The 27,932-nt window shown below is 37.5% G+C and overlaps 1 protein-coding gene across 1 annotated transcript; it reads right to left on the reverse strand.

The window, feature by feature from the left end:
* Window positions 1–1,824: 1,824 nt before the first annotated feature.
* Window positions 1,825–27,846, reverse strand: SUGT1 (SGT1 homolog, MIS12 kinetochore complex assembly cochaperone). Its single transcript, XM_027674277.1, has 13 exons — window positions 27,752–27,846; window positions 27,628–27,673; window positions 24,140–24,230; window positions 23,386–23,455; window positions 22,979–23,049; window positions 18,617–18,670; window positions 17,035–17,051; window positions 15,978–16,012; window positions 15,292–15,388; window positions 14,169–14,276; window positions 3,909–3,999; window positions 2,936–3,117; window positions 1,825–2,368 (listed from the first exon to the last, which is right to left on the reverse strand). The coding sequence occupies exons 1-13, from the start codon at window positions 27,796–27,798 to the stop codon at window positions 2,267–2,269; spliced, it is 1,011 nt and encodes a 336-aa protein (XP_027530078.1). The 5' UTR covers window positions 27,799–27,846; the 3' UTR covers window positions 1,825–2,266.
* Window positions 27,847–27,932: the final 86 nt, after the last annotated feature.

A 27,932-nucleotide genomic window follows, 5' to 3' on the forward strand; every position in this document is an offset into this window, starting at 1 on the left:
AGGAGACAAGAACCCAATTTTCTGACAAAGAGAAGCACTCAGACATTTGTCTTCCTTCTACACTAGAAAGGAAGAAATGCTTTTCAAAGCATAATAAAAAGCAGCAAAGCACTTATCCAGGAGAATCGAGTTCAAGTACCTATCCCACATCAAGTCAACTTCAATGTTAGCATCCCATATGGATGGCAAATGCTCCACATATTGAGCTACTCAGAATTCTCTGAAAGTCAAGAAAAGCTCCACTGAAGCTAACAAATCCCTGAAACAGGGCACAAGTATATTCTTTGAGAAACTCTTCCAAGCAGATGTTGTTCAGTAAGTGACAAGAGGTAAGGCACACACAAAGCCATTCCTAAATCCAATTTACCCCAGTTCATAGTGTTCGAAGAGCAGTATGACATTCAGTTCTGAAGGTTATCAAATTTGAGCTTTGTAAAACACGAATCAATTCTGAATCCAGAAGTGATGCAAAAGAAACCACTGCCCAGCTTGCACTATAGGATAATCAGGATCAGAGTGCCTGAAGAAACTGCAATTATGTCAAGACTGTAGTCACAGCTACAGCTGTCCACTATGACTATCCAAAGTTCATTGCTACAGCATACATCTGAAAACAAACTCTCTTTTTGGGATTTGTGAGACTTTAAAATCTTGGTATCTCTCTACTGTACAGGCACAGTAACAATAGCAGGAAAAAAGCCACTGCACTTTCCCAGCATCACTGCAAAATCTAGATTCCTGTTCCTCAGAAAGGACAGAATACATCCTTCCTTCCTCCTCTTTAGTTTTCAATCATCATTAATTACTGAACAGCTGCAGACTTTACTCATTCTATTCAAACACCTGTTCTAACAGCCTTTATATTTTACCAAGCTCCTCCAATTCACACTGCAGTAAATTAACCTACTCAATACAAAGAAAACAGGTAGAGTAACAAACAATCAGGAAAACCGCACATAATTAGGAAAGCAAGGAAAAGTAGCAAAATTAGAGAAGCAGCCAATAGTTAGTAAGGAATGAAGTGGCTTTCAGGGTGCTGTCAATATTTGCAATTCATGGTGTTTTCTATGATCACAGAATATTTAGGTATCTCTGAATTCCCAAAAGACAGTGGCACATGGACTAGGCATGTTCAGCACAACTTTGTGAGTTCATGTCTCTTTCACAGAACAGCTGAGGTCGGAAGGCACCTCTGGAGATCACCCTGTCCAACGCCCCTGTCCAAGCAGGGACACCTTGAGCCAGGTGCCCAGGACCATGTCCAGGTGGCTTTTGAGCATCTATACACCCTTTTAGACTTGTATCTAGGTAGTACAAACATAGACAGTACTTACATTCTCAGTATTAGTTCTTTTGTAAATATTCTCTCTATATATTGTTATTTACAATTTGGTCACGACAAAAAAAGCTGCAAAATTAAGGATATACAGGTTCTTCTCTAAACACTGTCCAGTATTCAGAACTTACAGAACTTAAAGCAACTGCCTGCTGTCTTTGATTTCAGGCAATTGCAAAAGATCCTTCTTTTGGAATACACAAGGCAGACAGAGGACCCATTTTTCTGTAAGAATTTCCAGTCACACCAAATTTTCTACCTTCCATCACTTATGACTACAGCTATCTATCACCAAGGTGGAAGGACTCCAAAAGTGGGTATTTTGTGTCTGCATCAAGAATAGTAATGTCATCCTCTTCCCTGAATGAACATTTTACTCCTATACATGCCAGGTTTTTTTTTAAGCAGTGTGTTCACATCCTTACCTATATGTTCTGATTCCCCCAACAAAAAACAAGAATACTAAAAATTAAATAAAACAACTTCTGTATAGAAAAAGTTGTATTTACAGTTTTATTTAGCAGAGTTAAAGAGCAAACAATTTTAACACTGTTGTTGAAAAGTGTTTTTACCCAAAGTTGCCAAGATCTAATAAGTTATTGAACAGAAACACCAAGTGTAAGGCAGAAATCCTGACCAGCCATTAGAGATCACCCTATCCCAAAGAGCAGAGCTGATAAAGGCGGTAGAAAATTTGGACTGATTGACTCAATTTCCAGAAATTAGACAGAGATGACAAAAATAGGGCTCCACTCTTGAATATATCTTTAACATCTGTGGATGAAGGAATTTCTAGAGCACACAAAATGTAAAGACAATTTCTGTTTTCAAGGGAACATTCAGTGCTTTGAATCCAAGAATGCTATGTCCATATACAGTGGTCAGTACATGACTATGGCAACACACGGATGGTAAAGATCAAAAATAGGATTAGAACTTTTTCCATTCCACGTCATCAGGAGGATTTACTTCTACCTTCCTTTTACCGACATCAGACCAGTTGGTGCTCAGAACTGTGCCGCCAGACTCCATCTGCAACACAAGAGAAAGCTTGTTTAGTTTGCTAGAGAACTTTAGTAATAAAAAAGCCACATTTCACAGTAAGCTTCAAAGAGTAGTAGTGATCACACAGGAATTCTGTGTCCATACAGAATGAAGTTTGACAAAGCCATCATCTTCAGCTCAACAGTACTGTTATCAGTACTGGACACAGTGAGATGCTACTTCATTAACAAGAAACTTTTGAAGGGTGAGTCATGTTCTTGCCTGTGATGACTACAAATTAAAGTAGATACAAGCAATCAAGAGGAATTTGATCCTTTCAAGCTCTATACAAGCCAAACGCTCTGTTTCCTTTGATAACATTGATTGAAATGAAGAGACCAGTGACAAAGCACAACCTTGGACTTAGTTGCATTCATTAGTGTACAACATTGTAGCTTTCAATGAGAGGAGTTGTACCAATATCTCCAATAGAACCATAACCATTCATTATAGGCCCAACTGATGGCTTGGCTTCCCAACTGATTCAAAGTTTAGAAAATTGTGCCAGTGTGCAAAAGTCACACATTTCTTCAGAGAAAGAGGATGAAGACTTACAAACGATTTGTTCATGGCACGTTTCACTTCATCTGTACCATCTGAATAGATTTGCTGAAATAGTTTATTTAATGCAGCATCTCCTTCTAACTTCTCATTCTTCTCCTCTTCTTTGATTTCAACTACCAGTTTGTCCCAGTTCCTTGTATAGTGAGAGGATGATGGATATAAGTGCTGGGTATCTGAAAACAGAAGTGTTAGTTAACTAAACGTTTTCTCACGACTTTTAGAGCAGCAGAGAACACAGACACATATGTATCTGATGAATCAGAGATGATAATGGAACATGAAAATGCAAATGGATTCCTCCTAAATGATATAAGCAGCTCAGTAACAAAAATAAAGGTAACTAAGAAGAGCAAAAGTTTATTTTTAAGTAAACAGTTACATAACTTAGTTACCTAACATGAAAAAAAGCTGGACAACAGCAACACAGATAATTAAAGTCAAAATGAGGCTGACAGAAAAACCCAAAGAGCAGCCCAGAACCACAGGAAAAGTTGAGCTAAATTTCAAAAAATATCTGAAATCAATAAATCAGGAAATTCAAATTCTCCCAAAGACAGATTGTTAATCTGTCTTGAAAAACTCCAAAGTATTAGTTTCCATAAGAAATGCAATACTTAATTAAATAATACTTATTAGAGCAACAGTGCGCAACAATACACAGAACTGCAAAACAGTGACCAAAACAGATGGCCAAAGAGACAAGCCCAGAGGAATTAATGACAAGCATATATCCTTAACAATCCATCAGATTAATGAAAGTTAGACTAAATTTAATACCTAGGTTTCAGTAGTGGCCTGCAGACTTTTTCTGTCAATTCTTAGCAGTGAAAACAGGAATATTAGGCTTTTCATTGCAGATATGAAGCTGTGATTTCATAAACAATACTTAGCACAAAACTATTAATAACTCCAAGTAACTCAATACAAATAAACCCTGTAATACTTAATAGTTCAGAGAACAAACCTGGTGTAAATTGTTTCAACTTAGGAGACTCTCCCTGGCCCTCCAGCTTCTCCCATCTTACAGCCTCTGGCTTCTTCATTTTTATCTCAACCTACAAAACACAAGACAAACAACAAATTAATCCAGATGGCAAACAGTTCTGTCAAATAGCTCCAAAGTAGTTGGATCCTGCAGCTGTAAAAAAATACATATATTTGGTTTTAGAAAAACAGCCTCTGATGTGAAGCCTGTATTGTAGCAAGATTTACCTACCTTACAAGATGAAGTTACTTGAGTTCAAGTCACACATTAACCAAGCTCTTATGTGGTTGCACAGCTCTTGTACTCTTTTGTTTACGACCAGTTAACTTTCTTTTGTTTACTATTCACCTAATTTTTTCTGTAAACTATGGCATCCCAAAAGTAATGATCAATCCCAATGTGTCTACACTGCCAGGCACCAAGGTGATATTATCTTTCAAGCATCCCTTTCTTGCCAGTCAACTCTAATAATTAAACAGCGGTTTTGAAAGACTACAAAATCCAACTTTATCTAAGTTTACATTTCATTTACCAAAACATTTCATGTTTGATGTGTACTACACAAACCAGAGAAACACCCTGAGACTACGCAGATCTTCCCACTGGAGAAATTCAGAAGCTGTGTTCATTTGGTTCAATGAACAAACACAGCTATGAAGAAAACTGTCTAGTATTCATTGACAAAACTGGCAATTAAAAATGGATATGGCTGCAATTACCATAGGAGAAATAAAATTATTCACAACTACATATAATCCCTCTAGACAACCATACTGAAATGTTTCTTTGTAATTAACCTTCTCCTTTGGTTACAGGGTTACAAAGTTGCAAAACAATGTCTGCAAAACAAGGACCGTCTAACGTCACTCCAATTCATTTAAGGAAATGTCACAAAGTTCATGTGATGCTATTAATTAACTGAAATTGCTTACTAAACTTCAGCAGTTCCTTATTTGTGAACAGCTCAGCAGAGGCAAGTTCTTAGTTCTACCCAAAGCCACTACAACCTGGGGATCCCTGCAGACCCAGGAACAAAGGCACCACTGTAAGAGCTAAGCTCAGATTCAAACAGCAAGCTCCTTGCACAGCATCATGCTGATCTGAAATTCTAACTTTATTTAATCCATTCTTCAAATCAATCACTGGTAAGCAATAATGAAATGAGCTCAATGAAGTTTCAAAGCTTCCATGTCTGCAATCATGCCGCATTTTAAGAATCAGAATATTCATTTATGATTGTTTCTTTTTTTTTTCCCCTGGGGAAGCTACCGTTTCTCTACACAAGTTTAAATACTTAATTTCCACAACTAACTTGTACTGAGAACAACAAAAAGTTTAAGACATGAGGTATGGAATGCCCTTAAAGGGAGGGGAGGGTTTCAGTAAGTTTGTAAGTCCAACATCCCCATGTTTGACTTCCCGCTCCCCGAATCCATTGGATTTTCAATGTTTTTAGCCACTTTACAAGTCAGAAATTAAGCATCAGAGTACCTGTTTTTAAAATAAAGTTGTAGAACCAAAAATAACCAAATAAAATTAAAATATTGTGTTAGGTCTAGATGCCCAACCTACTGTCCCCAAAGAAGGCCTGTATTCCAGAGTTTAATATCACAATCTGTAAGGATGCAGAGATTTCTGTTAAACTGTGCAGAAGAAACATTCAAACTGTGCCAATAATTATTCTTCAATAAAACAAAAGAACTCAGCAAAGCTGCTTCCACTGGACTTTTTTAAAATCACTTTGGAAATTACAACCTAAAAGTTTAATTTTTAGCACCTACACTCATAAATTTAATGCTCTGCCATTAGCTTAAGGAAGCAAAAAGAAATGTGTATATCTACATATAAAACAATCAAGTAGTTCCACAAGTGGCAGCACTAGCAGGGTTTCTTCCCCCAATGGATTTGGATCTCATGAGTCAAACATTTAAGTTAATTAGCTACTTACAAAGGCACTAATTAGTTACAAGCGAAAAGTGAGTATTAATTTAAAACAACTTGTCTCTCCTCTGCTTATGTAAACTCTTCTCAACCTGAGGAAATCCTATTATCACTTGGGTTGCGTATTTAAGTTGAGGAGGCTCTAATTTTAACACTCTGATTATTAGCGCACCCCTGGCTGCATTTAAAAAAAAGCAAATCCTTGATACTGAAATGCTCAGCCCTATACCTCTTCAATTTCTCTGTTTCTTCTTTCACTATCTTCTTTTGCCCTTACACTTCATCAGTATCTTTCAGTATCTCAAGTACAGACTATTTAATCCACACCAAAAATGACCTCTAATGCAACATAATGCTTGATGTGAGCTACTAAACATGGACTTTTTTCTAGTCAGAATACAATAGTCCTCAAAGAGCCCTTATAAAGACCTTTGGCTATTACCCAGAGTACTGTGCCCATGCATAAAAAAAAGAAAATAAGAAAGAACTTTACTTTTGCTGCTGCAGTAATTCCCTTTCTCCTTTTTTAATCTGCTAGCTCTTCCACTTTCCTCTCTGAAACTGTTCCTAAGCCAGTACCACATGACAAACATCCCTAAAGAAAAGCAAACGATACAAACTAATTCCCAGTGTAAGATGCAGATTTCTTAAATCTAAACCATTTCAACCCTACCACGTTACAAGTATAGACAGCTGAAGGACTGAGACAGAATGTATTTCTGACATGATTAAACTTCTACCCCATCTATTCCATCCACTTCAATTGAAGTTACTCATTAGGCCAAGTGGCAGGCAGGAGCAAAACTAGGGAAATCATTAACTTCATACCATTATACAACCACATTTTCCAAAAATATAAAGCTATGAAATTCTGCTTCTGAAGGCACATATTTCTTCAACTTGAGAGCTTTATTTGATCCAAGAAGGAACAACTTTGCAAGTCCCAATTATGTGCACAAATGGCAATAAATACATTTTAATGAATGTTTTAAAACAGACACTGATAGCTATCACACAGAAAAGTAACACATCAGTACGGATATTTGTGTCATATCTAGCACACAAGAACTGTTAGTTTTTTCTCCCCTTTGAAAAAAATTCATTTGGGCAAGAGAAATACATCAACACTTTGCCAACTACTTTGATTTAACATTTATATTTCATAAAATGTATGTGCCTCGTGCCAACTTTAGAATAAAATACAGAAAAATTTAACTGCAAATTAAATGTTTTGCATGCCACTTAAGGACAAGCCTAATTCCTCAACTTCTCCTTGTAGCTCATGCTGTGCAGCCAACTGACCATCCTGGTAGCTCTCCGCTAGGACTTGCTCCACTGCACTAGTGTCTTTCTTGCACTGGGAAGGCTAAAACTGGACACAGTACTCCAAGTCTGTAAAAACTTCCAGTGCAGATATAATAAACTTTCTCTTTTAATTTTTAAGTCCCTTGTATTTGGGGTTCAAAGACAGCAAAGCAAAGAGGAAAAGAAACATGGAATTTAGAGAGTAATTCATGCACTACTTGTTTGAAATACTGTCTTGAGAGAAACCTAACCCTCTGAGAAGAGGGTCAAATGGGGGATCTATTGTCTAGAAGAAATTCCACCCACAGGGAAGAGACACAGGTAAATTTCTACTCAAGAGTTTTCTAGTCATAAAAGTATTCAATTTTTAAAGCCTGTCAGAGATTTAGATACAGATGTTTGCAGCTTAATCCAAGTGCCAGCTATCAGAAAAGATGTCATAGAGTTACTCTCAAAAGCTATAGTGAACCATTTCATTGACAGTATAAAAACACAAAAACCCCTTACTTAACGTGATTGGCGTAAAAGAGCATTTAATACAGTTTAAAGAAATAATTTCTCCATTTATCTTTTGCTAAAGATCAACACAACACTAGTTAGCCAACATTAATTTTCTAGGTTTCTGTTAAAGTTTAAACCTCCAGTGAACTTGATTTCACTTGAACTCACATTCTGGGACAGACATCGTCAGTTTAACTGAAATACATTAAAAGGGAAAGAATTTTTATCTTCCTCCCTAAAAGGAGATTGTGGTGTACACTGATAAGCTGCAAGATTTTTTTTCTAATTTCTACTTTTTTTTTTTATATTTTACAGTCCATGCTATGGGACTTGACAAATTTCTGTCAAGCTCTGATCAGATGGATGAAGGAAATCAGAACTGGCAAAGCTTAAGCAGCAGTTCAGTCGTTGATTTTGAGATCCATTAAAAATACCCTTTTCAATTCTGATGTTCTACTATGTCAAACACATGAAAATAAGAATTCAGGGTTTCTAATCAACTACTTCATTATTTACTGAACTACTGACTGCCTTGGCCAAGTTGTAAATTTTAAACGTTTAGAGTTGTCCTTGTTTATGGTCATCTCATGAATTTTGTAGGATAAAATAGCACAGTCTTCTAAAAATGCACGACCTATTCAAACTTAGCTCTAAGAGCACATGCACTTACAGTTTTGGTATCCTAGTTATTAAAAAACCTTTTATATATTGCTTATAGTCTAAATTCCAAGATCTTTGGACCATACCTTGAAACAAAACGTATTAAGATGAAATTAACTCTACAGTGTTATCACACATAAATGATAATTAAGAAATTTATTCTATAGGGCGTATACTGCAACAGAAGGGATTTATCATGTGCCCTTCATTTTCTTTGCCAGGCATGTACTATAGAGAACTGAGGCAAAAAAGGTTCAAGTTTCCTCCTACTGGTATTATATTGCCGACACTTGTTACATTTTTGAATTTTAGAGAAGAAGCAATACAGATCATTTAGGTATTCTAAAGCCATATGTCACTGCATCCCTAATGTAAACCATCACTATCGCAATAGCTCTTAAATCCATCTTTTCTCCAGACAGATAAAAACCCTTATGCATAGTTTTCTTTTATGCATTTAAATAAAGCATGGGCACTGACTTCTATGCTTGTTTAAAATATAGTTCTCAGAGTATTAGGAAGTTTAAATTTGCCTCACATCCATCTGAATTCATACATAAGGAAAAAAAAAAAAGTCAAAGTTATTTTGAGCCAAGTAAATATCATACCAATCATTGGGGAGGTTTTCTTATGGTCTATCCAGGAAACTGCTCCAACTACACCTGCCTAAAAGATGCAAGACATTTCAGAAAAGTGCCTAACTCATATTAACTATCAGTTTACAATTTACAGAAAATGTGCAAGAATGGGAGATATCAATCTGCATGAAAGCCTCACAGAGAAAAGAAGTACACAAGAGCAACAATGTATGCATTCAAGTGCCTGCAAGCAATGTAATGAAAATATCCAAAATAAGAAACTATCTTTTAAGGACTGGACTGCAACAGTGAGAACCAACTTCAGTTAAAATAAATCTGTTCCTCTGCTTATCTATTTGTGTACACTGGCCTCTGAATAGAGACTCTGATGACAGACCAGGAGCGTGTGAAATAGTTCCACTCTTAGTCTTTTCCTTTAGATTCAGCAACCAGCATCAGTTCCAGTTACCTTCACAGGATATTTCAGAGTTTGCAAAGCAAAATATTGGTTTGAGTTAAAAAACAACATTCCACTGATGCACACAACCGTATTCTTGGCATGAAGCTGCTGAGTGTGCTTCCAGCTCAGACATCTCTATTAAGCAACAAATGTCAACTGTAAAAGAGGCTGAGGATTTCTAACACCTTTCCCTGTTTGCAGCACAACTTTGATCTCTAATTAAAGGACAGTTCTAGGGTAAAGCAACCCCTTTTACGACTTTTTCAAATGGCTCTAAATTGCCGCAAGTCATTGCTTGCACAAAGCCCAAACCACTGAAAACTGAGAACTCATAGTAATTGACCCCAGACTATTTGTAGATGGGGAGAAATAGAGAAAGCACTAGCTCAAGTTTCCTTCAAGCTCATAAACACATGCGCTAAAAGTACATACTCATCCTCACTCTCCTCTTTAGGTCTAAGGAGAAGAAAATCCCAGGCATCATCTAAAACACATCAGAAGACCTAGGGAAACTGCTCGTATTACACAAGTTTTTAAGAGAACATTGCAGAGTATTCCCCTGGAATCCCAAATATATGGACTGATAGACTGAACAGAAGAGGGAAAAGAAAGTGAACTTAGAAATCCTTACACTGTTTGTGCATTTTCACTTTTCTGACATATTTTCTGGACAGATACAGATCAGCTAGTTTTGTCTTAAACACATTAGTCACTCATTTAAAGTTTTTATGCTTTTTTTCCCTTTATGAAGGAAGAATGATGACAGTACGTACACTTTGCTACAGGATAACTGCACACACAACTTTTAAAGAGCAAACTTGGTTCAGCCTTTACATTTTGGCTCCCTCTCCTGGAAAGAAGTAAAAAACCAAGTAGCACCACTAAAGTACCTTCCTCCTGTTAAATGCTGAATGCAACGAGCAGTTTTCAGTGCGGTAGTTTTTCTCCCACGTCACTCAACACCAGAACACAACTGAGGGTGACCACCAAAACACACAAAATCCTATCTATGGTATACAAAGCCATGCTACATACAAACATGAGGTCAGCTTCCATTTTTAAGACACAAATTTCAAATTTATATGCTGCTTTTTGGAGGAGCTGTTATTTTTTGCTTGATCACATTACTATAGTCAGACACCTTTGACAGATAAGGAGTACAACCAATAACATCAATTGATTTAGTTATGATCTATCTACTGTGCTGTTCATGTACAATGTGCTATGCAGATACACCAATACCCTCAAGAAAATGGCTCAATACAGTGGTATTCAGCATTTTCTCACACAAACATTAACCTGAGGCTTTAGATCATCAGAATTGTTTCAGGGAGTCCTAGTATCCTCTCTTCGGGGCTCCTCTCTTGCGGCAGCCAGTGGTAAGTTCACCATAGAGCAGGATCTTAGGGAGGCGGTGGTCCTTCATCCTGGAGACGTGCCCTGCCCAGTGCAGTTGTGTTCTCAGCAACATGGCCTCAATACTTGTAACTGCTGCTTGTTCTAGAACAGATGTATTGGTCACATAATCTGACCAGTGGATGTTCAGGATTGTACGGAGGCAGCGTTGATGGAAGCGTTCTAAGAGACGCAGGTGGTGGCGGTAGATGACCCATGATTCGGAACCATATAAAAGAGTAGACAGCACTATGGCTCTGTAAACACTGATCTTGGTACTTTTCTTCAAGTGTTTATTACGCCATACTCTTTTATGGAGTTTTCCGAAAGCTCTATATGCCTTTGCTAACCTGTTGTCTATCTCCCCGTCAATCTTACCATCCGAGGAGATGAGGCTGCCTAGGTAATTAAACTGCTGGACTGATTTGAGCTCTGATTGGCCAATGGTGATATGGGGATGATGGAAGACTTCCTAAGGTGCAGGTTGATAGAGAACTTAAACTTTTGAATTAGGTAAAATAAAAATGGCCTCAAGTATGGCAATAACACATACAGTCACTATTAGAGGCAGCCTGTATCATCTCTAAAACTGTTGACAATTGGAGAATATACAACACTAGAGAATGCATGAAGAAAGAGATTTAAGATTTTTTTCTCTAAAGTGGACTTCGCCCACATATTACGCTGTTCTTGAGTTGGCATCAAATATTTTTCCTCTTCTAACTCACAGCTTGAAGTCAAAGTCTGCAGATGATAAACACTAATTTACTTCTGCTCAAACAGAAATCATTCAAACAGCTCAAAATATCTATTTATGCTACCTCTGTACCACTTGCTAGTTCTGTTCTTTTCCAAACAGACTTTGTATCTCAGAGCTATACACAGCATGGATTGATTGAAAGGTATAATTTTAATTTCACTGATGGAACAGAAACAATTCTTATGCAATCAACTGCATTTTTCACCACTGTCAACGCTCCCTGAAAGAACCAATCCCAGAGTCTTTAAGTTCCCTCTGCTCTTTGTAGTTACTTTAGAATTTGTAGTTCTGCAAATACAGTTCAGGCTATTTTCTCCTCCTGAATTTGCATCTTTACCTTTATGCCTTTGCATTTGTCAAGTGATGATCAATTTCAAGCAGTATCAAGGAAGCCCTCTATTGCTTCTCTTATTTCAAAATACACAGGATTGTTCTACTATCTGCCACTTCTGTTGTTTCATCCTTTATCCATTAAATTTATTAGTTTTACGAAGTTCATGGGAAACCCAAACTATCCACCACATAACCTGCTCATACATTCCATTCTGTTTCCTCATGTATTTCCTGATATAATTGAAAAACAAGGCCAGACTGTTGCCCAGTGAAGACTATATAATGCTAATGGCAACATGGCTCACACATTCAAAGCAGCAACACAAAATAAAGCAGTGTGAACAAATGCAGTTATTCTTATCTGAAATTATTGATCCACAGGAACAGATCTGTTTTTATCCCATGAAAACTCAATGTCTTTAATAGCGTGGAGTAAAAAGTTCATATAATTGGGAAGATGATGAGATTATGTCTCCCTTTCAAAGTCCTTATGAAAGGACTTCATGTAAACACCAAAAAATAATTTGTGAAGGGTTTGAGATGTTCTAATCAACGAGATAGTTTATTCAAATAACTGTGCATTTCCCATACTGCTCATAAGAACGAAGTACGTACACAAAACCTAAGAAAAGAAATCTGAATTTCTATCATTTAAATACCAAGGCTGCACCATTCCTAAAGTGCTTAATATTTTTCAAAGTAAAATATAATAAACCTGTAAAGAAGTCTTTGCATGCTTAACATAGACCTGCTTTTAATTTTTTTTTCTTCAGCCAGACTCCATCTGGTGGTCGGAACAGGAACCAGTTGGGGCATCATTTAAACTGTATTCCTTCACTATGCCTTCACGGATGGCCTTATACTACTCTTTTCTGCAAAAATAAGAACATGTTGAAGCACTGACTTCTGTAGTTAGATCACCCTCGGTGTTCCCTCTTATCCCATTTAGCCTCAAAAATATTCTCTCACAAATATTTAGGAACATTTGAAAAGTAAATGCAAAATATTTACAATTCAGACACTGCCTGAACATAACTAAGGCTTTCAGCCTACTTTTGGAACATCAGCCTAAACCAGGCTCTAGACTACTAGAGATTGTTTCAGAGATAAATCCAGGCTAGAGATGGCAGTGTAGAAAGACAAAGTGAATTTCACAGTGCTCAGCAGCATGTAGATGCTTCCTAAGAAAGTAACAGTAAACTTCAAGACAAAAGGAAAAGTGTAACACAAGCTGGGTAAGAACATAAAGCAAACAGGACCTCACAGCTACCCTTCTTGACAAGGTTGGTGCTCATTCCACTCAAATTTATATAAATACTAATGGACTACATACTTTGAGAACTTCACTTACTCCCCACAGCGTAAGAGCGCACATGGTTCAATCACACAACCTGCCCGGCTTCCTTAGTGCAAGGACTGGAAAAACAAGACCAACTTTCTATGATAATCCTCTCATGCCATCTTCAAGTCCCTTGTCCCTGAAATGATGCAAGAACTATTATAGGTACCTTTCTGAGAAGGAAACAGGTAAAATGGAACATTTTACACAAGAGAATTTCCATAAGCTCTGCAGAACCACTACTGAAATACAGGGGAAGAATCAACATCACATTCCAGGGATTGAGGCTTAGGTCAGTGGATAAAGCACATGTCTGCCTATCGGTTATGCCAACAATAAATGCTATGCCAGACCACTGACTGTTTCTGATTTTTCTATACTGGTAATATAGAACAAACAGGATGCTGAGACAGAAGCATTCCCTCATACCATGCAAGTCTGAAGTGTCTCCAAGCATGTACTATTTCCACCAACAGCATGGAATGCACTCTCTTGAAAAGCCATGACCAGTTAATCCCATGGTTAACCTTTACCAGGAAGAAGTCATAAAAGCCTAAAGAACTATTTCAACACTGAAATTTTCGAAGTCTGACTTTTATTTCTTGGGCACAAAAAGATGACTGGTTCACAAGGCAATACTATCTCCTGAAAGTTTTGCAAAAAGGCATTCACACTTTCCTAATACCTCTATTTTAATCGTGAAGATCACAGTCTTCTTTCTACAGCAACAAGTGAAAGAATCCTCAGCATAACTCCACCATTTGCACTTCAATAAGCACCGTCATATTACTATTTCTGATATTTGCACAAGTTTAGAAAGCCTCCCACTACCTGAAAGGCACCTTGAAGAAAGAAAAACCATTCCGATATGAAAAGCGAGATATTATGACTATTGCAGAGAGATGGAGCAGAAACGATTTCAAAATCAGAACAGTCAAAGAGATAATTTACACTTTAAGAAACTTACCTTTGTTGAAAGCACTTTAAATGTACTTTGCTCTGGCACTATAGAATGAAGAAGATCAAGCTTTAAGTTGAAGCTTTCGCCTGATGGAAGTCTCACTGATGCATTCACCTGTTAAAAGTTAAAAAAACATATCAGGTCATCTTTGGCAGCAGTTCCATTTTCAAGTAAAGGACTGTCATTTGGCACCAAGATTATCACCAAGTGATTAAATTAATATAATTTCAGGTGATGTCATTACATTACTGCATTATTTGACACATTGTTTCTAAAATATACTAGAAAATGAACAGGAAATTTCACTTCTTGCCGCAAGTATTTAAAATCCCTGTTACCTTGTCAGCTTGATCTGCGCTCTTTGGGGAAACAATTATTCATTTAATGAAGTATCAATATGTTAATAGTGGAACATGAAAACAATCTGCAACTTCTCTTCTAATATATGTAAACTACAGGGCAAGTGCTCACACAATTTTAACAACCTAAAGCAGATAATAACAACTAACTATTTCTAGCAGTTCATGAAGTATCAACTTAGTTAAGAACCTAACTCTTCAATATTCTCAGCTAAATTAAACATGAACTTCATTGGTACAACATATGGTATTTCATTGAAGTGATTACTGCACTTCCTTAAAATACATAATTTGCTGCTATGAACAATTTTAGTGAAGCCAAAAGCAAAAAAATCCCACCGACCAATGTTCATTCTTTTTCTACAATTGTCTTAAAGCAAGATATTACTCATTTATACCTATTTTTAGAATACCTCATCTGTCTGTTGCCACTCCAGATGCATGTGTACTCTAACATTTAAGTCCAGACCACTTTTTCCCCTATCCCCCCCAACACAGAGGCAGCTGAAAACCAGATGTTCCCTCTACAGCATGCACAGCACACTACTGCTTGTGTATCAATCCCACGGACACTGCTGTGACATTGATCCAGGTTCACCTGATGGGGCACATGCACAAATACAGTTTAACTGTACACAAAACAAGCTCAGACAGAAGACCACTTGTACCATACCATTCTTTTCATGCTACTACAGCACATAATGTTCACTGGTTTAAGTACTACATCTTAGGCAATTTAGGGATGAGTATCAATAACCAATACAAATCACCTCTTTCTCCGAAAACTGCACACTGACATCATCCTTCTGTGCATTCTTGACCATTATAGTCACAATTACTTGAGATTCTGTTTGGTACCAGTCATATCTAAAAAAAAAAAAAAAAGGGGAAAAACTGACTGCAAAGTGCTAAACAGATGAATAGCAAAACCTGCAGCAGTACATCATGCAGGTTGTTAATGGGTGAGAGAAGATATATAAAGGAAGATTTCTTCCCCTTCCTCTGAAAAAGCAGTTGCAAAATTGACAAGATAACTAGTTAAAGAACAAATAATTTTTAAAGCATTATCAAAATTAGATCACTTTCTTAACCAATGTTTGGCTTCTATAAATTAAATACACTTTTTAGTTCAGGATCTTAGAAGTATCTCAAAAATATTACCTATACTAGACACAATAGGACAGGCTTTGAATTAAGCTCAGCATGAGAATTAGAAACAGAAGCCAAAATGCTTATGCTACTGCCCTCTATCCAGTGAGGTTTAACTCTCCTGAAAGTACCATTTAGTCTGAACAAAAGTGATGACACTGAGAAAGACTTCTCTTAGACTGCCACATTTTTAAAGTTACCCCCAAAAAATTTCTACAGTCATTATCTTGCTTCTCCAATCCCCAAGCCAAAGAGCAGTTATATGTCAATTATTTTAAATCTCATGGTAAAGCTGAAGTCAACTTACTTGATCTTTGGTGGCAGAGGTTGCTGTTGCATATTCTACTTGAAGCATATTCAGTTGGAAAGAAAGTTATATCAGTGTAAGTGAAAATATACCATGAAGTACTTTTCAAAGACACAAATCATTTTCATACCAACTGCTCCCCTTGCCTTGATTTTTGTATGAACATTAACTTACAGGTGAAGCTCTTCACTGCTCTCCTAGCCATTTATGTCAGACTAAAAAAGTTTCAATTTACATTAAATATGTCAATCTGCAACTCAGAATATATTGGTCAGTCATTTTATAAATAGCAGTTAAATTCATCTTTAACTCCCTTCTTTCTGGATAAGATGTATACCTGAAAAACATACAGTGACTAGGCTGCTAATCTATAAATCATGAAGGAAACCTTAAATAGGTCTAAGAACTCAAGGTCCAACCTTTAACCATAAAAACCTTTTAACTCTGAGATTTGTCATTACATACAATCACCATGTTTTCTGTACACTTTCTCCTCCACCCTACTCTTAAAATATAAAAACCATAAGTAACTATTAAAGAGGGAGAAGAACATCCAATGCAAATTGCCTTTCTTTTTTTGTCTCAAGAAAAAAAGAAAAGGAGAGGTCAATGTCAACATTTCTTATGAATACTTCAAATAAAGAAACCCCCGAAAGCTGAGCACATTATAGCAGAAGAAAAGCCTGCACAACCCACTTGCAAGCTTTGAGAAAAATAAAGTTACTTTCTAACAATCCTGATCAAGTTAGTACTGACACTATGAGCTGGTTAATTTGTAAATTAGGCCTCAGATGGAAAGCCAGAAAGATAAAATTTAACTCAATAAACATACAGTAATTGCCAGATTTGTATGCCATTCCTAAGGGTTTTCAGGGTTCAAATTTTGCAACCTGAGTCTCAAATAAAAGCACTCATGTTTAGAAGAAAAGTTAAATATTTAGAATTGCATACAATAAAAAAGATTGTTTTAATGTCTGGAAAACCACTGAAGCACAAAAGTATGCTTTAGCTTAACAAAGAAATTGAGACAATAAACACATTAAGGAAAACATCTTACCAAATCTGTCTGTGATGCTGCAGAAAGAAAAGAGTTGCACTGTCAGGAAGAGATATATTGAACTTACAAGGCATAATCTTATTGTAGCTTTCTTCAGTTACTCCAGACATCCTGCATTTACTCCAGTCGCAACAGTAGAAGACTTAAAAACATGTTAGTTCTACCTCTACTACTGTGCTTTCATGACACTCTACTTTTTAACTAGACTTCAATCAGCAACTTGTATAAAGGAACAACTCTAACACAAAGCGTGTTCTGATTAACTGAATGAACAAAATTTCCATTACTTCCCCTCGCTTACCAGAAGCCAATACAGACCTTTTTTAATCAAAGTAACATCACAGTAAACAAGAGTTTTAAAAAAAAATCACTTTCTGGGAGTCTGCACTAGGCTTATCATCCATCCATCTATAGGGCGAACACAAAGTTCTCATCAAATTTCTATGTCATGCTAGGCAAACTTCACTGAGGAATGAGATGGAAATCTGGTGGAGAAATTCACTCGTATGACCTAAAATATATATTGTAATACTTGCATCTAAACTATAGCTCAGTAGCCCTTCTTCTAAATATTTTTTCCTAAAATACTTCAGATTAAATGTTTGAAAAGAAACAAACTTTCTCTTTGCTTGTTTATAATGCATGCTGCCATAAAGAGAGAAAGATCAAAAAAAAAGGAATATTAAGCTGTAATGAAAAAAAATCAGAGTTGTTGTTTTGTGTTGGTTTGGTTTTGTTTTGCTGGTGTATCAGAGGATTAAGAAAATGGCTCAAAAAAGACAAGCTAGTGAATATTCAGGATAACGTCCTTGAGAGGGCAGAGAAAGCTGTCACCCAAGATAACTCTTTACAAGTAAGACTGTGCATGCCAATCACTTAACTAATTTCTCCAAATAAAATTAAACTTGGCAAAAATATCTCACAAAGCAGAAATTTGTTCATTCCTATGCAACACAAAAGGGTTCTGCTCTATTTGGTTTTTAGTGAACAGGTTGACACAAACTTGTTTTACTGTCCCATTCTCCAGTGTGCACCACAAAGAGGAGGGAAAGTCACAACAGGCAGAGGAAAAAACTGCATCGGTCACTCTGTTCTATCTCATTAAAATCCACAGTTTAAGCACCATGGATGAGTTGTCAGGAGTGTCTGCCTGTAAGATGGTATGAAAGGAAACTATACTCAGACTCAGAGACTACCACAGATAAGACACCAAATTTCCACCTCTTTCCAACTTTATATTCTGTAAGACTTGAAAATTTATTTTGATGTCGTTTTTTAGACAGCAAGCTGACACATTTCTACAGTTAAAATTAGTTTGCAGTTGTGTATGAACGTAAGTTAAAATGAATTATGATTGTCTGAACTCTAAATAGGTACTCCCCTGTCACAGCTAATTATTACACTAAAAACCTAATATTAACGTTCCTCTAAATCTGAAGTACACAAGTTCTCTGAGTGTGATTTTAAAAAAAAAATAAATTATTTTAAGTAAGAGGAAACTGGTGAATTCTTGAAAACATGACACAGCTTCAAAGCACAGGGCATATCAAATCTCTTATGAAGTAAATGTGTTTTTTCTTACCGTTTAATGTTTCTTCACATCTTTTAATCCAAATAGTAAAGGTATCATCTACATCTAGAAGAGATCAAACACAGTAACATTAAAACTCTTCAAGCACTCCATGTACTGCATGAAGAAAAGTTCTTCTCAATTGCCAACTGGAACAAATCCATCCCAAACTTGCACCAAATTGCATCAATTTACTAAAAAAAGTAGTATTTCCTATTATCTTCTTGTAACCTCTGCCACTTCAGTGACAGAGTTTAAACAAAGTATTTTTGCACAGCTCCACTATTTAATTATATTTAATTAAATTCAAATTAATTTGTAGGACACTAGATTTTGTCTAAATAACTGACCCACATATGCTATTGCTTTCCAGCCTGTTCAACCCTGTGTAACTGCTTAGAAAGCAAGAAGTACAGTTTTTACACATTTTTCCATTTTTCTTCAAACTATTTTTTCAAACAGTCACACACTTCCTCTCTAGAGAAATGTCAGAAGAGATAGTCTGTTCTGGGGACAACCCAAAGTTCTGCCAGTTTTCACAAACACCAAGTATTTTCTCCAGGTGGTTTCACACAAACAAACACAAAGTTTCAGAAAGTTTTAAGAAACACAGGTGCCAATTCTACCCTATGAATCAAAATCCCAGAAGCTTAGTAAGACCTTAATATTCTAGGAAGCAAGCTCCCCAGACGGAAATGAATTCAACGGAAAGCAGCTAAAAAGGCAGCAGTGTAACAACAGAGCAATCATCTTACTTCATCAAAATTCCTAGAAAAATCTTTCACAGTCAAGAAAGTAAAAAAGTGGCAACATTGCTGACCAACTACTAAGAATAGCTGAACTCCCTCTCTTTTTACAACAGAGAGAACTCACACTGAGGGAGTTCACGCTGCAACTATCCAGCAAAGGACTTAAAGAAGCTCAACAAGAGTTCCCAACAGACACGGATGTAACACCAAATCTGACTCCACTGAAGTTATGCAAAGTATGCACCCCAACTCCTTCAAATATAAAAATGTACATAAATTTTGAGATGCACCTGAGGTCATAAAATTGCTACCCCACTCCTCAAGCCATTTCCTCTTCCCTTTTCTTCTGCCACCCCACCAGACATCTTAAAAATTTTTTCTACTAAAAGAGCGGTGAAACACTGAAGCAGGTTGCCCAAAGAGACTGTGGAATCTTCAGTCTTGGAGATATTTGGAAAACAATGGTAAAAGGACCCAAGCAAACAACACATGCAAGTTCCAAGTTAATACTGCTTTTGGTCAGAGCATGGAATTCTATGAGCTCCAGAGCTCCCCTGCAACCTAAATTGATCAATATTTTCAAAATTTAGCACCCATAACTTAAAAAGACTTCCAAGTTTTGCAGTGGGAACAAACCTTATTAATCAAAAGCGCAATTAAGTAGGTTCAGGAGCCTAAGCAAAGAGAAACCTAGTCAAGTCTCCAGTGGTCTGGCTTCTTCCAGCTGCAGGTGAGGAATTCTCTTTTTAACTATGGCCTAAGATCACTATGTGACACAAACTTAAAAAGAAAAGTCCACTATTATCCTCCCTATTTTCTGAAGAGGATCCTAGTCACCAACCACTGCCTCTTCCCCTGCATCCTGGCACATTTTATAATTTGACGCAAATGATTTTTTTTTCTTTATAAATGCATTATCCTCCCAAAGAACTTAGCAGTAATTTCTATTAATAATTCTAGCTCAGAAAACCTAATTGCGTCTTCACTTACTGAAAATCTACTAATTCTTAGAAAACAAGAAAAGTACCTACTAAGAAGTTTCTTTAAAAAGTTGACCCATTCCACCTTTACTAAATTCACAGGGTGGTCACAGCAAAAAAGAAAAACAACACCAAGAAAATTTGAGTATAATTGTCCTAAATCCACATAACATATTGAGGAGCAACAGATTACACTCCTTCTATCTAAGGCAGTATGAACTCCAAAAATCCACATGCATCTAGTTGCATGATTGAGGGAAAGGAATATTGCTTTCTTATGTTATTTTATAAAATAAAGAAACTTTGCACATTCCACCACTCATCATATCAGGTCCTATTTCAATATCCCTGTAGGTGGGTGACAGGAAGCTTGTTGTGATAGTCTGGGCTCGTCAGTCCTACACAAGAAAGTTCTTCATTGTTAGCATTCCAGATTAAGATTTAAAACAGTCCCTACATCAGCAAGGAACAGAAATGTCTACCAGTGTACTTCTGCCCCTTGTGTGGCAAAGAAACCAGACTTGTCAGCTAAGAATTCCCCAGCACAGCAATTCTTCCCAAGGCAGCAACAGCTAAAGTCTTCTCTCTTTATCACCTGCTTAGCAATATGCAGCAAATTTTCCCTCTGTCCTTTGTTCATTCTGCACTAGCTGGAAGTTAATTGTGTTGCCAAAATGTCTAAGGTCACAACTGTTTTCACCTGGCATCCATCACACCTTCCACAAAGGCAAATCTGTTGCTGACAAACTTGCCAGCAAATTAGGCAATATATGGAAGAGAATCAACTAAGTCTGTAATTTTAAAAAGGCCTTCAGAAGATTCCTCATCTCATAGAATTTTGTAATGAGATACAGGAAGCACAGCAGAAACTATCTTCAGATGTGAAAGCAATCAGGAAGTGATAAGAAGCTTCAAAAACATTTCAACTGAGGAAGCAGCAAAAGAATGGCAAAATAAATGAAAACAGGTAGAGGTCAAGCAATTTAACACAGCAAAATGTTGTGCTGTATTTCAGAGATTCTGGATTAGCCAAGAGGATCTTGGTATTCACTGACTTATCAGGTAAAAAGACACCTGCAGTTCTGTGTGCTGTTGTGCATACATAAATAGTATGTGAAGTTATCCATGCACATAAAAAACTCAAATTCATATTGGTTGCCTGGGGTGGGGCAAGACTATGAAAAAATAAAGAGTAGTCATTCAATAAAATCCACCAGTGATGAGTTTGGAGGTATATGAAAAGTTACCTACCAAGTAAGGAAAGCTACGTAAGTCACTGGAAGGAATTACTTCCTTCATGGAATTGCAGTAATTGACTGCAAAGACAAACTTGTCTCTCTACTGAACAAACTAGTGGAGACTACCTACTTATTCACACTACCAAAACAGAAAGAACTTAATGAAATTTCTTATTTCTAATTCCTATTTCAGAGCAGCCTAAACTGACAGCTAAGACTTGCTGCAATTCCACCACATTCCCTTTCCACCACCACTCCCACTGCCCCAACAATGCTCTGCCACTTCACTTCTGCTGGCACTTAGACCCTTCATTGGGCCATTTCAACACATTTATCCAGGGGGAAAATACTTCAAAAATAGTAGGTTTCAGCAGACTTACTGCATTGAAAGAGGCTAAGCAAGCATAAGTAGTAGGGAGAATGATCACTTGGCATCAAGCACAAATTAACTTACACTTCCATGAAACTCCACTTTTAAATCAGAGGATCAAGATCACTTATATGGGAGAGGCAAAGTAATTAACTTTTTGCTAAGCCTTCATGTCCCAGCCAGTATTACAGATCAGACAACACACTAGAAGATCTGAGACCATGACAAGGCTTATCAGATTAGTGCTTCACTCTGTGTAACCTTTCAAGGTGCTTTTTTATTTTTTTACCATTTCCTCTTGCTGTTTGGAAGAGAAGGAATGGAATGAGGAGAGGGTTTTATTTACAGTGGGGGATAGGAGGAAAGAGAAGAGAGCCATGACCATCTTGCAATTGCCTTGTTTAGTGCTTTCCCATGTCTTCTGCCAAAGCTTTCTGTTTTAAACTACTCCTTTCCTGCTTATAAAGTCAGGTTTTAAAAAAAGCTCTAATTGTTTCCAAACTAAAAAGGGCCCAAGTCCAGCTGGGGAGCCAACACTTTGAAAAAAAGAGATATAATCAATATGCTTCTGTAATTAAGAGGTATGTAATGTGAGGTAAAAATCCATTTTGCCAGTTTGAACAGCCACCAAGTTACACATTCTTTCTAAAGACTGTTATATCAAATTGTTTAAGAAATTCCAGCTATATATAAGGAGCCTGCTCTGTTCAGAAGCTTTACTATGACACTTAATATTACACCATTGCCACCACTTTTTTGCAAGACCTCCAAGAAGTAGGAAAACACTCCCCATTTTATAAAGAAAGAAAGAAATCATATACTAATTGCTAAGAACTTTGATACACATCTTTTAACAGTTTAACACTTTAATGCAGTGACTGCATAAATGTTCCCAAAGGTCAGATATCTAAAGTCAGGCATCTAATTCATTAGCCTTTAAAAAGAAAATCCTTACTCTTCACTTAAATCTAATACATTACCCATTTTTTTCTCATAAGCAAAGGAGTACTGTACACACAAGAAATTTTAATACTTACTGTCCAACCTCTGTCCCTCTCTGAAAGACTCGAAAGCAGATGCATAGTTTTTCATATGATATTCACCTAACCTGACAAGAATAAAGAAAAACATAAGAAAATGGTAATTACTTTTCAGTCTAATACACGTTCTATATATGGCGTGCTGTATTGGTTAAAAAAAACACATGTAAGAATTTAAATCACCCAAGAGGTGTGTTTTCGAAATGGTGAGGGTGTTTAGATAACTATCCCAAACTAAATGGCTTTGCATAACACCGCTTTATTACAGATGGGCTGCAAGCAGCAGGGCAGTAAATTTATTCATTCACAGTGTTGCAAAAAGCTTGTATAGAACCATAATCCAAACACTAGCATTGACCTACAGATTATCACAATATTCACAAGGTACAATAAATGATACATACCCTTTTCTAAGGAACGCTACAGCATTATTTGGGTTGAGTTCTAGGGACTTCTTTGCATCTGCAACTGCATCTGTTGAAAGTCAGTTTAATGTTGAGAAATATAATAATAATGTTATAAAAAGGAGCAAATTGTCAGTCTTTTAGCAGTGAATTTTTTCAGGTTGTACTGTGTTAGCTTTCTTGGATTGTACACAAATCACACCATTTGAATTAAATCTAGTCACAACTGCTATGGATGAACCCTTCATGCAGTTGCAGAGCTCTTATGTAAGATGTAGCACGACTTTCATTTAGTGAAATCCTCTACTTAGATCCAAGCTGTGAATCTGTTTGTTTGGTTTTTACTGGAAAGAAAAAATAAACCAAATCTTATTCAGCTAATCTTTTTACGATCACTTATTGCTTTCCTACCATGACAGGATTCATTCTCTACCAAGAACATAACGATGGAAGACACGACACAAATCTTGAAATCTGCCTAAAAAGTCTACTTAAAAAAAAGCTGCCAAGATAATAGTAGGCTGAAATCAAACAGAAAGCTGGGACCGTGGAGTACCCAATTAATTGAAAGTTTTGGTGAAACAAATCAAAGAAAACTACAAAATTATATACTAATTGTAAAAGCATCATATTAAGTTACAGATAACACTTTCTTTCATTACTGTATTTGGCTTCAGATTGAAGACATCTTCTGTAAAGAACGTGTTATAATACACTTGGTAAGAGGATTCTTAGTGTTGTCTGAAGATGTTACCAGCATATTTCTGTAGAAGAATATGAGCATAAGCTCGTTGACAGTAACATTCAGCATCATCTGGATTCTTTTCCAAAGCTGTTGTCAGTTCCTGTAAACACACATGGCAATAAAAAATTAAATGGTACCTCAGAAGTCCTCATAAAAACAATACCAAACTCTGTCAACTATGAGACATTTCAGATGATAACATCTTAACTTGCACTTGTTTACCTGCTGCTTAGTTCTCAGCCACAAAGATTAAACATCAGAGCTTGAAGTACAAGCAACCTGCCAATTACATCAAATTCAAGCAGCCTGTTTCTTACTGAGGAGGAAACAGGACTTCCAAATGCTTTAAACGTGAAATTTCACACACAGATGACCCTTTGTATTCCAAAGACCTTCCTACAATTCTCAGCAGGTCTGCTGGATTTGAGACAGCAGTGCAGTATTAGGAATTTGGAAGTCAACACACAGTATGTCAAAACACTTGTGTGAGGATAACATGCTCAAAGCACTGTGACACAATGAAATACTACATAACATATTATTGAGCATAAGAGATTGTTTCAAATGCTGAGCATAAAAGCAGGAGAACAAAAGACTGAGGGAGCACAGGCCTCAGACGATATATTATTGCACAAGGGAAATAAGCATAAAGTAGTCCCTTGCTAGGAGAAATCACTGGATACATGAATTGAAACAATTATACTTTGCTTTCTATGAGAAAAGTTCATAACTTTTGCACATAGAATAACTTCACAGTGACAGCACACACCTGGAAAGAGCATCTCCAATTCTCTCCTTATTGCTGAGAGAAGTTCTTCCTCTTTGCTAGAAGACAGTAAGTCTTCCAAAGCCACTACAGTACATTGCTACAGTACAGTAACTCTGCTAAGTTGACTTCTACTCAGATTTCTACTTGGAATCTAGCAAGCATGAATGTAGCTAAGATACAAGCTTTAAACCTGCATAAATATTCATACAGCACAGCTGCCAAAACTCTGTCCCACCAAGCCAGAGAAAAAAGAAGAGAAGGAGGACTTGCCTTAGTTCTAGTTCAGATCAGTATTTTTTTCTGTTTAACAATACCACATAAACTGTTCATGCCAACTAGGATTTAAGTGGCCAGAACAGCTTCTTCTAGCCCTAGCATGAGTTCTTACCAGTGTAAGATACACCAACCTATATATAGATGCAGCACATAAATCTAAATCCTTGGGGGGGTCTCTGAAGAAAGCGGCAGGCAGAAGACAATTGTAACTGATGCCCTCCTAAGATTTAAAGTCATTCAAAAGCAGTTGTCATTACAGAAATACTCATGGCTATAGCTATTTCACATGGGAGGGACATGAGGCAACTCACATATTAAAAATAGTTCATATTATGCTGAGAGGTGAAGCACTTTTGACACTCAAAACCAAGCAGGATCTGAGTCTGAGACTGAACATTGCAGGCACATTCACAAGCAGATCTATGACAGATCACCTCTCCCTCCAAACATTATTCCCTGTGGTTTTTGTTGATGACAGAAGCATTGATTAGAGCTGGCAACACATGAATGGATTCTCCTACTGAACTAGACCTAGAAAAGCAAAGCAAACCAAAGCCAAGCATTTTCAACAGTGTGAAACTAGTCTCTTTGTTGGCTTTTTATCAGTAAGCCACCTCATCTCACTCAGACACATGCACAGAATAACTACCTCCTATAACCTATTTGAGAAGCCAAATAATACTTGACTAGCACCAGAAAGTCCAGATTATGGACATCAGCAGCAAGCTTAGACTTTGTCCTCACACTCGAGTATGTGTTTTCTGCATATTTTGACTCTAAAGGCCCTTACCATGTCACCAAATTGCAAATCTATTTCTAAATACATTGGGAACTTTCAAGTCCCTTCATGCTAAATGATAAAGAGTTTATATGAATTACAGATTCTTTCTGACTCCACACAGTAATCTGCTTTTTCAACTTACAATGAAAAAAAAGTCATTGATGAGTTCAAAGCTTTATCATTCAGACAGTATTAAAAAAAGGATGATGATCCTGCACTTGCATCAGATCCAGGTGCAGAAAACCAAGGGATGCTCTCCAGGAACTAAAGGAATCCTAGAGACAGTGCAAAAATGCCAGGCCAACTGGACACAAGTCTAGCAAGGTAGGGAAGCATTACACAGCAGCACTTATACAGAATGGTCTCCCAGATTAGAAATATTAAGGACATGAATTAGAAGACCTCACCTAATACCATGCAAGCATGGCATACCACCTGTAGATCCAAGCTTGTAAATCAGCAAAATGCTACACTGAACTATGGGATTTACCAGCTCAGAGACTACCAAGCATCACCTGCCTACTCAATTCAGGAATTTTAAAAAAGGCACTGGAATTTTAAAAGACACTGGTATTACTCCGACAGATATTAAATAATGCCTACACAATGTGTTACATAATGTTCTGAAGCACTGAATGTACAAAGAACTGAAAAGCAAAACAACTATGTTAATACAGGAAACAATACAAATCCATATTCTGTCAATATTCTTTAATACTTCTGAAGACCTTTTGGTGTCAGGGATTTTTGATTTGTTTGTTTTGGTGGGTGTTTTTCACCACACTATAAAACTTTTTTTTTTTTTTAGGTCTTGAATTAGTTTTATTATGCCATATACATTTGGTGATTCCAAGCCCAGTTTTTTAGATGTAATTTATCTTTTGAAAAACTTTTAGAAGTTACAGGGTAAACCCCAAAGAACTGAAAAGTTTAGTATACCATTTTCTTTGTGGAAAGATAATCCAGTATGATCTTAGAGTCCTATTACCTACTCTATTCAAGCAAAACTAACCATTTACATCCTCTCCCCTTACAAGCAGTTAAATAGAAATACTTGTCCACCCTCCAGTTCTGTCTTCCCATTAACCATCTGCTTTAATTAAAAATAACCCTAGAAAGCACATTAAAACATGTTAACAGGCAAAATCATAGAACAGGTAAACTTGCAAGGGATCTCAAAGGACCATCTCGTCTAACCCTTTACGGGAAAGGCAGCCTAGAGGGTATCCAGCAGCCTGTCCATTTGTGTGTCGAAAACCTGATGGACTCCATCACGTTCGTGGGGAGGTTGTTCTGGTGAGCGATCGTTGTCACCGTAAAAAAATTATTTTTTTATGCCGAGATGAAATGAAAATCAGTCCTGGTCCCCGTAAAACGTAGGGAAAAGAAAAAATAGACCAGGGCAGAATAAAAACTAAGACAGAATACATTTCTCCAATAAGCTTGGGGCTTTTTAAACCACAAATCGCAATTGATGTAGTTATGTGAGCTACCACCTACTTACACGGAAGAGAAAGTTGGTTTGTCTTGCCTTCCCCCCCGCCTCCTTCTCTGCCACAGAGGTACCGTGACAGGACGGCGCTGGGCACCCCCGCAGCCAGACCTCCCCTGAGCCAGGCTCTCAGGGAGCCCCCCCCGGTCCGGCCCGGCCCGGCCCGGCCCGGCCCTCACCTGCGCCGCCGTCCCCGGGTCCCGGTCGACGTCCCGGTCCGAGAACCTGCCAAGGAAACACAACGCCGTGAGCGGGCTCGGCGGAGCCGCGGGGGAGGCCGGGTGGGGCGGGGTGGGCGCTCACCGCCGAGGGGCCGCTCCCGACCCCGCTCCCGCCTCCTCCTCCTCCATTGCCGCCCCCGGGAAACTTCTGGAGCCGCCGCGGCGCCCTCGTCGCACGGAACCGCCAAGGCCGCGCCGCGCGGGGACTGCCGGGACGGGAGGAGGAAGCGGCCCCGCAGCCCCGCCCGGAGCACCGCCCCCGC

Source organism: Neopelma chrysocephalum, unplaced genomic scaffold (assembly GCF_003984885.1).
Source record: "Neopelma chrysocephalum unplaced genomic scaffold, ASM398488v2 Primary Assembly neopelma1_25, whole genome shotgun sequence".
Taxonomy (NCBI): Eukaryota; Metazoa; Chordata; class Aves; order Passeriformes; family Pipridae; genus Neopelma; species Neopelma chrysocephalum.